We start from the raw sequence: 12,457 nt of genomic DNA on the forward strand, positions 1-12,457 counted from the left end.
TTGAAAAGGGAGAGCTCAATGCTCCAGGGTCCTGTTTGCAGGAGCCGGAAAAAATAACTGAAAGTAAATGGGACCTGCTGTGCATTCTGGGATACTGAGAGAGTTCTGGAAAGTTCTCTTAATGGCACAGTATCCTGTTTTGAGCCACATAATGGCAGCCTATGGGGCTTGTCTGTCCACTCCTTCCTCTCTATCATTCATGAGGGTTTTGCTGGTAATCGCAAGTTTTCCTATGTGGAGAAATCTGGACAGGCTGTGCTGTTGTGGATTTTTGGTGGAATTTCTAGTAGAAGTACTGGACAGTGTAGCCTGTGGATATAGGCTGCATTATCGGTCTTTAAATTCTCTCGTAAGTGTCTGTGCAGTTCTGCATTCTTTGACAACTTAAGAGATTATTTTTGATTGCTCGGGGTCCACACACATGGGCGGGACTATTCACTAGATTATGACTATACACAGAGATCCCCTACTACAGAACTGCTCTTATAAGGCCTTCGGTGATATTGAAGCGGTTACTGGTTTCTTATATAAACAAAGCATATTTCCCGTCTTGTTTACAAAGTTACCTACAAGGCTGCAATTTCCTTACTTTTTTCCCCGGTTTTCCATGCAGCAAAGTTGGGGCCTTTCTGCTGATTCTTTTTGTAGCATTCCCATTTAATTGGAATCCAATCACTTAAATGTCTCAGAAATATTGGTCTCAGATAGGCTATTATATGTTTATCTACATTTTTCAATGTTCTATATCAATGAGGGAGGTACAATTGCTAACCAGCAGTTGCATTTAAGGATCCTGTTCCAAGTCTTAACTCTTGCACTGCTATACAAATGTATGTTACAAGAGTTCTAACATTAAATATGAATGTATCAGACATCATGTGTGAATTGTTTTCTAAATTGTAAGATATGGATTGGCTAAAAATTACCAACTGAAAAAATGTTAGATGAAGCATGTGAATCTATAGAAAATCAAATGCTGAACAATGCAATCTACAATGCATCACAATGTTGCATGGAAGCACTAGTAGAATACCTCCTTGTATGCACAGGCTAAAACTAAACAAAACATCCTTTCCACAGAAGTCCCATGGTGACATATTCAGCGCTAATGTAGCCAATAAACAGATGAATCAAAGGATGAGCTACAGCATCCTGTAAGCCACCCAGGGGAAAAGGATAGGCAGCTCGGAGGACCAGCAGCTCCACGTAAAGGATTAACCAACTGATCCTCTGCACATGTGTGCACCCAAGACATTTTTTCAACCCAGTGAGAAAGCATAAGAGTACACCCCAGATACCTTACCTTATCAAGTGGAAATTTGGTCTTGTTCAGGGATTCCCGTGAGACTGTAAGGTAGCCTACTAACAGGAAGTTGCTGGTTCGAATGGAACTGCCAGTAGGAGAACTGAAAGCTAGATCACAAGAAACACATTTAATAGACAGAGTTAAATAAAGTAAAAAAGAACACAAAGGAGGTGTGAAAACTATCTTTGATCAGAGAAAATAGCTGGACTTTCTTACCTGGAGAGGCAAAGCTAGTTTTCTGTGAGAGAAAAGAGGGGGTTCGGGGGGAGGGCGTAGAGAGATATAAAAGAGGTTACTGATTTTTGAACAATTATCGCTATATAAAGTTCAATTCAACTTCAGAAGCACTGAAATGCCTATTGCCATCAGGTTTCATTATGGAGTCGCCTTAAGAACACCAAGAAGCCCTAATGTCCGTCAAACAGGTTGTAATCTCAAAGTTCCACCCCCCTCCACACTCTTGCCAAACACCTGTATTTTCCTTAATTTACTTTTTTTAATATCAGTCATCAGAAAATTACTTACTCTGGCACTTAGCAGCTTTTTTGGCGTGATCTAGGGAGAAAATGAAGTAACAATTCAAACAAAGAATCAAGCTTTGAAGCTTGCATCAGTGAAATACAAATCTTCAACAAGACATTTAGTTTGGTCGTCGTGAAAGAGGATGCCATGTGGACCTCAGTGGGTGTTAAACATTGATAAACATTCCAGGATATATTCCACTATTGGACTTCATCAATTAACATAAATAAGAATGAATATTAGGATTCATTACAAACCATGGTTAGCTAATGGTCCAATATGGAATGTCATGGACAAGGATAGTGCCCTTATGCAACCTATTGTTCTACAAAGTTTTATATTTTTTCCTACTGCTCACAGGTTATCCTTACACAATTACACAAGTATAGGACATTCAAAGTACAGGAGCTGCGAAACAAAGGCATTTTACACTGAAAGGTGTTTAACACTGTGGGATAGACGTAAAAGGTTTGAATGCGAAGGAACATCATTCAATGGGTCACATCAAAACATTTTTACAAATTCCTGCCAATATGCCCCCAGGAAGGTCTGGTTGCTGGCAACATGCTTTTTCTATACCTATTTTGTTTCCTGAAAGGCTACTGAAGAAGAGTTGCACCCCCCTACACACCATGATTGCAGCCGGAATTCCGCTTCTTCCTAGTCTCTCAAATATACGCAGGCTGTTCTGCTTGCTCCTTATCCTCTTTAGTCTCCCACCATAGGGCCAAGCCATTGTAAATCCAAACTCCCACCATTGCCTTTTGTCACAATCTGTCCAGGTCTCTTGCCGCTCTACAGTGGTGTAGAGATTCACTGCTTGCTCAATATCCTGCCGGCCCACGCCACTCTAGCAAACTATTTAACAAACTTCATTCGGAGATACCTAAAAACAGTTCAGGTCCCAACATGGCATATGCCCTACCCCAATGCATAACATCTTGCATGTAAATGGAGTTTCTAAACTGGGTGGTGCAATCACTATAACTTTCAAAGACATGCTTCAGGTCTTCCTCATTTCGGTCTGCTCTTCATTTTTGCACTGACTATATTGACTATTTTGAAATCAAAATATGCCCTGGTGATGCCCTTGCTTAAAACCCAATGGCTGATCCATCTATATCCAGCAACATTTGCCCATTTCTCAGCTTCCTTTCCCAATCAAACTCTTAGAAAAGAATGTTAACTCCCAACTTTCATGAATCAAAAAGAATCTTTGACCCAGACTAACCTAGATTCTGACTACTTCACAGCACCACATTGGTATTTTATCTGTGTCAGACCAGCAAAAGAGGACCCTAGATCATGGCAGGATGCCTCTTCCGATACATTTTAACAAGTTACTTTCCCTCTGTAATTCTCTTTCTGGTGGATACTCTAACACAGGGGTCTTCAAACTGTGGGGCTCGACCCCCAGGGGGGCCGTGGAGTGATGTGAAGGGGTCACGCATTCACAGTCACACTTCTGCCCTGGCCTCCAGGGCTTCAGCTTCCCTCCTCCCCCTTCCTGTGTCTCAGCCCGGGCTGCTGCAGTGCAGCTCGCGCTGCTGGGGGCTCGGCTGGGTAGTGTCTGGAGTCTTATCTCCAGCACGCCCGAGTTGTTCACAGGTCTTTAAAGACTCTTAGCATATTTACGTGCCTTTGTAAACTGGAGACAGAGGCTTAGTTTTTTTATGGTTCCAGTACCCGCTGGGCCCCCACTCTGCCTATTCCTTACATTTGTATTTTTACACTTACTGCTGTAGTGTGAGAATGCATTTAATGAAAAGGAATATAAAGTTGGGTTGCCAAAAGTAATATGCCTGCTGTGTGTTGTTTAAAGAGCCTGCAGAACCTGCTCTTGACACTAGGGTTATAAATAAAAAAGTATGTATTAATTAGTTATGTGACTTTTCTGTCTTTGTTCTCTTTAATTATCAGTCATGGATCATTGAGGCATCCCTATAACACAATTAAAAGTGCTTTCGATTTATATTTGCTGTTCTAAGTATTCACAGATAAGTGCTAAAAATACAGCTTTAGGTGACTGCTTATTTCAGGGCCATCAAAATAATGAGCTGATAACCCTAATCATAAGACTGGAAGTTTGTTTCAGGATCAGCACATTATTTATTTCCTCCACCCTCGATGCCTGATTAATGCCATTATAGCAATAGTTTAACTTATATCTGAAACCCTGCGCTTCAAGATTCTGGGAATGCACCCTGCTTTCAGACAACTCACTTCTCATTCTCGCCTTCACTTTCGCGCTCGCCATGCACTTCCACTGATCGCCATGCACTCCCACTGATCGCCATGCACTTATATCATTCACCCGCTCACCCTGCACTCACACTGATCACAATGCACTTACATCATTCACCCGTTCACCCTGCACTCACAACATTCCCCCCTCACTCTGCTCTCAGTGATCACTCTGCACTAAAAATGCGCTTGCATTGTTCACTATGTACCTCACCCTGAAGTCACACGAGCACACTTCACACCCTGCACTCATGTGCCACTTCACTCACCTGTCCCCCCCCCCCCTCACTGCTCAATGTGCAGCTCACTCAAACAAGGTCATCACTAACCATGCACTAATTCGTCCCACTCTGCACTTACAGCCGAACCCAAATTCATATGGTCACCTCACTCGTCCGGTAGTCACTCCTTTTACTCTACTCTCACACTGTTGCATTGCTCACCGTGCAGTCACATGGGCACTCGTGTCACCCATACAGTGCAGAAGGTTAAAGTGCCTGGTACAAAGAAGACGTACCATGCACATCACAGAACTGAGGGCGAGTAAACTATGAGTAGCGCTATAAAAAAATGAAATGTTTGTCAGACAGGTGCTATAGAGAGATGAGGTGTATGGTTGGTGAGTGGTAGTGAGGGAATTCATGGAGAAGATGGAAAGACTGTTGCACTGTGTGCGACCAGTGCTAGGGCCAACACCCCCCCCCCCCGAAGTTTGGGTCTAGTGGATCCCCTGCTTCTGCACTGTTACCAAAAGGTGTCCTGGGGCTGATAACCATCTGCCTGCAATGTGAGAGAGGGATCCGGGGTTGGGAGAGGAGAGAAGAGAGTGATGGAAGGAAGGGGGTGAGAGGAAAGGGGCATGGGTAAACTGCTTAACTCTGCACAAGACCGCCAGGGTTTGAAGGGACCCTTGCTGCTCCCGGCCATGGCCAGGTGAGCTTCTAATGTGGCCCTGCCTAGAGGTTTAGAAATTTGTCAGGAGGGGGTCCTTACGCCTGAAAATGTTGACAGGGGGGTCTCTGCATTCCAAAAGTTTGAAGACCTCTGCTCTAACAGATTCCACACTTTTGAATACCCCCCCGGTTACCAGACTAAATCCGGAGAATATTCTCATCATTGCGCCTGTGTGCCATCTGGTAGGATCATGTGGTTCCACATCGCCTTAGATTCACCTTGGAAGTGACACTGGAGCCACATATACTTGTCACCCCTGTGCGCTGGCATCAGTTTCTTTATTAACTCTGTCCGTGCAGTCGGACGCTGAACTTAAGTGATCAGATGTGTGTGTGTGTGTGTGCAGATCTCTCAATTTAGAACTTCTTATAGAACAAAAAAAAGTCCACTCCATAAAACGAGGACGTTGGAGGGAGGTAAGGAATCTGCGGATAGATGGGAGCATCTACCAGAAGGATCATTACTGAAGATAAGCAACTTGCTCTGCTGATGCATACTTCTAACTGTAGATTCCTCATCTTTCAAATACATGTCAAAGTAGTACCACCCCAGATGGTGGGCCTGTAGAATAACTCAAACCAGAAATCCGGCAGTACCGAACAGCAAAGAGCCATTCCTGGTAAAATCATGAATTGACAAATCTCCAGAACAGGCCCTCCGCATGCTAATGCAGTAGTAGCAGCCTTGCTCTGGTTGACGGAGCCCTCCGATCCTCAGAGGTGTGCTTGTCGGTCAATGGGTAGCACATCTTTTACTTATACAGTGGAATATACACCTTGATCTAGTCTTTCCTGCACAACCTTATCCTTTTTTGTCCCAGTAAACCCAACCAAGAGCAGAGTGTCTACCTGATGGTCCGTGGATCGATGTAAAAGCTCTAAGCTCTTAGGGTCAAAGTGATGGAGTCTCTCCTATTTTGGGTGTTGATGAGGAGCAAGGAATGCCAGAAAGTGATTAATTGTCCAACATAAAAAGGAGCCAGTCTTTGGAAGGGGTCACCCTAGTCTAACACCAGTTTGTAAGGGGAAAAAGGTGCCTTACAGTGGAGGAACAAACAGGGCTTATAGCTCACTCGTGGTATAAGCGGAGGCTATTGCTATGAAGAATACGGTTTAGAGTCAGTAGACACAAAGAACCTCTGTGCATTAGCTCAAATGGAGTGCAAAAGGTAACAGAGAACAAAATTAAGATCCCACTGTGGAATCACAAAAGGTTAGGGTGGAAACCTATGTACCGAAAAAAGCATTACATGTGACAAAAACAAGGACAGTTGGTCCTGTACTGCAGAAAGGCCATCACACAACCTCTAACGGTGCCCAAGGCAAGTCCTTGCTGGGCTAAAGACAGTATAAAAAGCAAAGCATCCAACAGCTTGGCCTGTAATGGCTCTATATTGCTGCAATCACACCAGACAAACGTATCCCAGTGTTCAGAGTAAACAGATTTTTTTTAAGCCGCCGGGCTGCTAAAAGGACAGCCACTACTTCAGGAGGTGAATCGAAAGCAGTCAACTGTTGCCACTCAATCTACACGCATGGAGGTGTAGATTGCACAGTCTCTGGTGCAGTACCCTGCCCTGCTATTAAGACAGTAACTTCCCAAAGCAGCAGCCTGATTGGAGAACAGATGCTCATGGCCTGATATTCCCAGTACCACACTCTTCGCACCCTATTCTGATCCACTAAGGTGACTTTAGCCTGGTTATTCCGGATCTTTAGAACTCTAGAAAGGAGAGATAGTGAGGGAAAGGCACGCAAGTGCCCTGTACCCCACTCTAGGTGTAATTAGTCTTGGATTGTTTTCTTGGAAACTCCAGAACACAGAAGTGCTGACATTGCACGTTCTCTGTAGTTGTGAATAGATCAAGCCCGAGTTCTCCCCATTGCTGAAAAATGGCCAGCTCTACCTCCAAGTATAGTTGCCATTTGTGATCCACATGGAGTAGCAGGCTGACTTTGTCAGACATGGCATTTTAAGTCCCGCCACATGATTCACAAGCCGAGACGGATTACCTGTTGACTCAGCAAGTTCCATAGGCCCAAGGCTACCAGGCACAGGGACAAAACCCCACTCCACTACTGTCATGTGGCACTGTAACAAACATGGCGTTGACCTTGAGAACCTGGACCAATAACCCTTTGATATACGGTGTAGGAAATCCACCTTTTGTGTGATCACATTAGAATGTTTCAGCTTTTGCTGGATCCTGTATATTTGCTGGGTTTAGAACTCAATGTACTTAACCCCTTCCAACCAGTAGGTAAGTACCTGTGCTCTCTATTTACACAGTCAAATTGGTATGTTTAACTTATCTCCTAGCCCCAAGTATATGGTACAAAAAGTGGTCGGGGCCTGGAAGTTAAATGCCACTATTGGGCTAGAGCAATTATTGTGCCATCCACTAAAGTGGTACTGCAAACATGGCTTCAAGCCTACCATTGTAGCCAGATGTAACCGAGTAAAAACTGCAATTCAACCAGTCAAAATGCACAAGTTACTTACCTTCGGTAACGATATATCTGTAAGAAACAGTAGTTAGTGTTAGATTCCTTACTTTAGAATATCCCCAGGAATCAGACTGGATCCGGAAAGTTTGGCGTAGCAGTACCCCTGCGCGTCGGTAGGCGTCGCCTGCAGGTCTGCGTCAGTGCCGGGATGACGTCGGAGTACTTAGACGCCGCCCTCACGCGCGGACCTCAATTCTTATACACCGCTTTTCCGCGCCAGAAACGCAGAGCTATGATAAAAACAGACACTGGTGCCATGAAACTAGGGCCCTCAAAGGGTAGAACCTTAACCCTAGATATCGGTTCGCAGAACGGGGAGGATGGGTGGGGCGGTAAGGAATCCAACACTAACAACTGTTTCTTACAGATGCACAAGTTACTTACCTTCGGTAACGATATATCTGTAAGAAACTGTAGTTAGTGTTAAATTCCTTACCTTAGAACATGGGTACTCACAAACTCTCTCTCGGGGGCCACATTTACAGTGTGGTTTGTGGCCGAGGGCCGCACTGGTGGGGGCGGGGTCAGTGGGGGAGGGGGCGGGTCTAGAGCAAAATAAAAACTGTGACCATGAGGTTGAACACAGGTCTCTGCAGCGGACGCCTTCGTCCACTGAGCCACCTGACCTGGCGCGCCCACACACACACCTCTCACCCTCTGTCACCCTCACTCCAACTGTGTCTCTCTCCCTGTGTCACTCCCTCTCTCTCAAACCCTCTGTCACCCTCACTCCGACTGTCGCCCTCCGTCCCTCGCCCTCCCTGTCTGTCACCCTGTCTCCTTCCCTCCCTCCCCTCTGTTCCTTCCGTCTCTGCCTCCCCCTCTGTTCCTCCCTTCCCCCGTCTCCCTCCCCCGTCTCCCTCCCCCGTCTCCCTCCCCCGTCTCCCTCCCCCGTCTCCCTCCCCCGTCTCCCTCCCCGTCTCCGTCTCCCTCCCCGTCTCCGTCTCCCTCCCCGTCTCAGTCTCCCTCCCCGTCTCAGTCTCCCTCCCCGTCTCAGTCTCCCTCCCCGTCTCAGTCTCCCTCCCCGTCTCAGTCTCCCTCCCCGTCTCAGTCTCCCTCCCCGTCTCAGTCTCCCTCCCCGTCTCAGTCTCCCTCCCCGTCTCAGTCTCCCTCCCCGTCTCAGTCTCCCTCCCCGTCTCAGTCTCCCTCCCCGTCTCAGTCTCCCTCCCCGTCTCAGTCTCCCTCCCCGTCTCAGTCTCCCTCCCCGTCTCAGTCTCCCTCCCCGTCTCAGTCTCCCTCCCCGTCTCAGTCTCCCTCCCCGTCTCAGTCTCCCTCCCCGTCTCAGTCTCCCTCCCCGTCTCCGTCTCCCTCCCCGTCTCCGTCTCCCTCCCCGTCTCCGTCTCCCTCCCCGTCTCCGTCTCCCTCCCCCTCCCCGTCTCCCTCCCCGTCTCCCTCCCCGTCTCCCTCCCCGTCTCCCTCCCCGTCTCCCTCCCCGTCTCCCTCCCCGTCTCCCTCCCCGTCTCCCTCCCCGTCTCCCTCCCCGTCTCCCTCCCCGTCTCCCTCCCCGTCTCCCTCCCCGTCTCCCTCCCTCCCAGTCTCTGTCTCCCTCCCCGTCTCCCTCCCCCTCCCCGTCTCCGTCTCCCTCCCCGTCTCCAGCTCCGTCTCCCTCCCCGTCTCCCTCCCCCCCGTCTCCCTCCCCCCCCCCCGTCTCCCTCCCCCCGTCTCCCTCCCCCCCGTCTCCCTCCCCCCCGTCTCCCTCCCTCCCCGTCTCCCTCCCTCCCCGTCTCCCTCCCTCCCCGTCTCCCTCCCTCCCCCTGTCTCCCTCCCTCCCCCTGTCTCCCTCCCTCCCCCTGTCTCCCTCCCTCCCCCTGTCTCCCTCCCCCCCGTCTCCCTCCCTCCGTCTCCCTCCGTCTCCCTCCCTCCGTCTCCCTCCCTCCCTCCGTCTCCCTCCCTCCCGTCTCCCTCCCTCCCTCCCCCTGTCTCCGTCCCCCTCCCTCCGTCTCCCTTCCCAACTCCCTCCCCGTCTCCGTCTCCCTCCCCGTCTCCCTCTCCGTCTTTCTCCCCCTCCCTGTCTCCCTCCCTCCCCGTCTCCCTCCCTCCCCGTCTCCCTCCCTCCCCGTCTCCCTCCCTCCCCGTCTCCCTCCCTCCCCGTCTCCCTCCCTCCCCACGTCTCCCTCCCTCCCCACGTCTCCCTCCCTCCCCACGTCTCCCTCCCTCCCCCTGTCTCCCTCCCTCCCCCTGTCTCCCTCCCCCCCGTCTCCCTCCCTCCCCGTCTCCCTCCCTCCCCGTCTCCCTCCCTCCCCGTCTCCCTCCCTCCCCGTCTCCCTCCCTCCCCCTCCCTCCCTGTCTCCCTCCCTCCCCGTCTCCCTCCCTCCCCCTGTCTCCCTCCCTCCCCCTGTCTCCCTCCCTCCCCCTGTCTCCCTCCCTCCCTCCCAGTCTCCCTCCCTCCCCGTCCCCCTCCCTCCCCCCGTCCCCCTCCCTCCCCCCGTCCCCCTCCCTCCCTCCGTCCCCCTCCCTCCCTCCGTCTCCCTCCCCCTGTCCCCCTCCCTCCCTCCGTCTCCCTCCCTCCGTCTCCCTCCCTCCGTCTCCCTCCCTCCGTCTCCCTCCCTCCGTCTCCCTCCCTCCGTCTCCCTCCCTCCGTCTCCCTCCCTCCGTCTCCCTTCCCAACTCCCTCCCCGTCTCCGTCTCCCTCCCCGTCTCCCTCTCCGTCTTTCTCCCCCCTCCCCGTCTCCCTCCCTCCCCGTCTCCCTCCCTCCCCGTCTCCCTCCCTCCCCGTCTACGTCTCCCTCCCTCCCCGTCTCCCTCCCTCCCCGTCTCCCTCCCTCCCAGTCTCCCTCCCTCCCAGTCTCCCTCCCTCCCCGTCTCCCTCCCTCCCAGTCTCCCTCCCTCCCCCTGTCTCCCTCCCTCCCTCCCTCCCCCTGTCTCCCTCCCTCCCTCCGTCTCCCTCCCTCCGTCTCCCTCCCTCTGTCTCCCTCCCTCCGTCTCCCTCCCTCTGTCTCCCTCCCTCCGTCTCCCTCCCTCCGTCTCCCTCCGTCTCCCTCCCTCCGTCTCCCTCCCTCCCTCCGTCTCCCTCCCTCCCGTCTCCCTCCCTCCCTCCCCCTGTCTCCGTCCCCCTCCCTCCGTCTCCCTTCCCAACTCCCTCCCCGTCTCCGTCTCCCTCCCTGTCTCCCTCCCTCCCCGTCTCCCTCCCTCCCCGTCTCCCTCCCTCCCTCCCCGTCTCCCTCCCTCCCCGTCTCCCTCCCTCCCTCCGTCTCCCTCCCTCCGTCTCCCTCCCTCTGTCTCCCTCCCTCCGTCTCCCTCCCTCCGTCTCCCTCCCTCCGTCTCCCTCCCTCCGTCTCCCTCCGTCTCCCTCCCTCCGTCTCCCTCCGTCTCCCTCCCTCCGTCTCCCTCCCTCCCTCCGTCTCCCTCCCTCCCGTCTCCCTCCCTCCCTCCCCCTGTCTCCGTCCCCCTCCCTCCGTCTCCCTTCCCAACTCCCTCCCCGTCTCCGTCTCCCTCCCCGTCTCCCTCTCCGTCTTTCTCCCCCCTCCCTCCCTCCCCGTCTCCCTCCCTCCCCGTCTCCCTCCCTCCCCGTCTCCCTCCCTCCCCGTCTCCCTCCCTCCCCGTCTCCCTCCCTCCCCGTCTCCCTCCCTCCCCGTCTCCCTCCCTCCCCGTCTCCCTCCCTCCCCACGTCTCCCTCCCTCCCCACGTCTCCCTCCCTCCCCACGTCTCCCTCCCTCCCCACGTCTCCCTCCCTCCCCACGTCTCCCTCCCTCCCCACGTCTCCCTCCCTCCCCACGTCTCCCTCCCTCCCCACGTCTCCCTCCCTCCCCACGTCTCCCTCCCTCCACGTCTCCCTCCCCGTCTACGTCTCTCTCCCCGTCTACGTCTCCCTCCCCGTCTACGTCTCCCTCCCCGTCTACGTCTCCCTCCCCGTCTACGTCTCCCTCCCCGTCTACGTCTCCCTCCCCGTCTACGTCTCCCTCCCCGTCTACGTCTCCCTCCCCGTCTACGTCTCCCTCCCCGTCTACGTCTCCCTCCCCGTCTACGTCTCCCTCCCCGTCTACGTCTCCCTCCCCGTCTACGTCTCCCTCCCCGTCTACGTCTCCCTCCCCGTCTACGTCTCCCTCCCCGTCTACGTCTCCCTCCCTCCCAACGTCTCCCTCCCTCCCAGTCTCCCTCCCTCCCAGTCTCCCTCCCTCCCAGTCTCCCTCCCTCCCAGTCTCCCTCCCTCCCAGTCTCCCTCCCTCCCAGTCTCCCTCCCTCCCAGTCTCCCTCCCTCCCAGTCTCCCTCCCTCCCAGTCTCCCTCCCTCCCAGTCTCCCTCCCTCCCAGTCTCCCTCCCTCCCAGTCTCCCTCCCTCCCAGTCTCCCTCCCTCCCAGTCTCCCTCCCTCCCAGTCTCCCTCCCTCCCAGTCTCCCTCCCTCTAAATGATAGCCCTTCAGGAAGTGATCCTGTATTGAAGGAGAAAGGAGAGGGACTCCACGACCACCACTGATTTAAATGATGCATATTTTCACATTGCAGTGCATTCATTTCTCAGTTTTATCTTCTTTTGTGGCAAGCGAACATATTCCCAATTTAGTCTTGCGTTGCGGAATAATGTCAACTACATGGATGTTTACAAATTGTTTGGCAGTGGTCGTGGCACATTTACATTGTGAACGTGCTCATGTATATCATAAGTCTATAATTAGATGGCTGGTGTAGGAGAGCACAGCCCAAAAAAACTTTGCTACTCAATCTTCGTTTTAATACCACGGTCAAAAAGTCACATCTGCATTCCTAGCAAATACAGAATTTTCTGGATGCAACTCTCAATTTAATTATGGAAAAGATTTACTCTTAAACCTAGCGACTATGGTTGTTTCTTCTTTACTACATGTGCCTCGAACAGTGAGAAAAGTAAGAAACTTAATAGTAATGCTGGTGGCATACGTCGCATTGGCTCTAAATGCTCATTTTCAAATGAATTCCTTGCTGGAATCATTGGCACAGCAGAGGTTAGA

At 52.1% G+C, this 12,457-nt stretch overlaps 1 protein-coding gene across 1 annotated transcript in view; it reads right to left on the reverse strand.

The window, feature by feature from the left end:
- The window catches only part of LOC144798063 (uncharacterized), a 793,010-nt gene that overhangs the window by 169,771 nt on the left and 610,782 nt on the right, over window positions 1–12,457 (reverse strand). The window contains exons 16-18 of the mRNA XM_078668835.1: window positions 1,832–1,861; window positions 1,523–1,544; window positions 1,304–1,413 (exon numbers count right to left, since the gene is read on the reverse strand). Of these exons, the coding sequence (XP_078524961.1) occupies window positions 1,304–1,413; window positions 1,523–1,544; window positions 1,832–1,861 (162 nt within the window). The remainder of the gene's footprint in view (window positions 1–1,303; window positions 1,414–1,522; window positions 1,545–1,831; window positions 1,862–12,457) is intronic.

The sequence above is a fragment of the Lissotriton helveticus genome, chromosome 12 (assembly GCF_964261635.1).
Source record: "Lissotriton helveticus chromosome 12, aLisHel1.1, whole genome shotgun sequence".
Classification (NCBI taxonomy): Eukaryota; Metazoa; Chordata; class Amphibia; order Caudata; family Salamandridae; genus Lissotriton; species Lissotriton helveticus.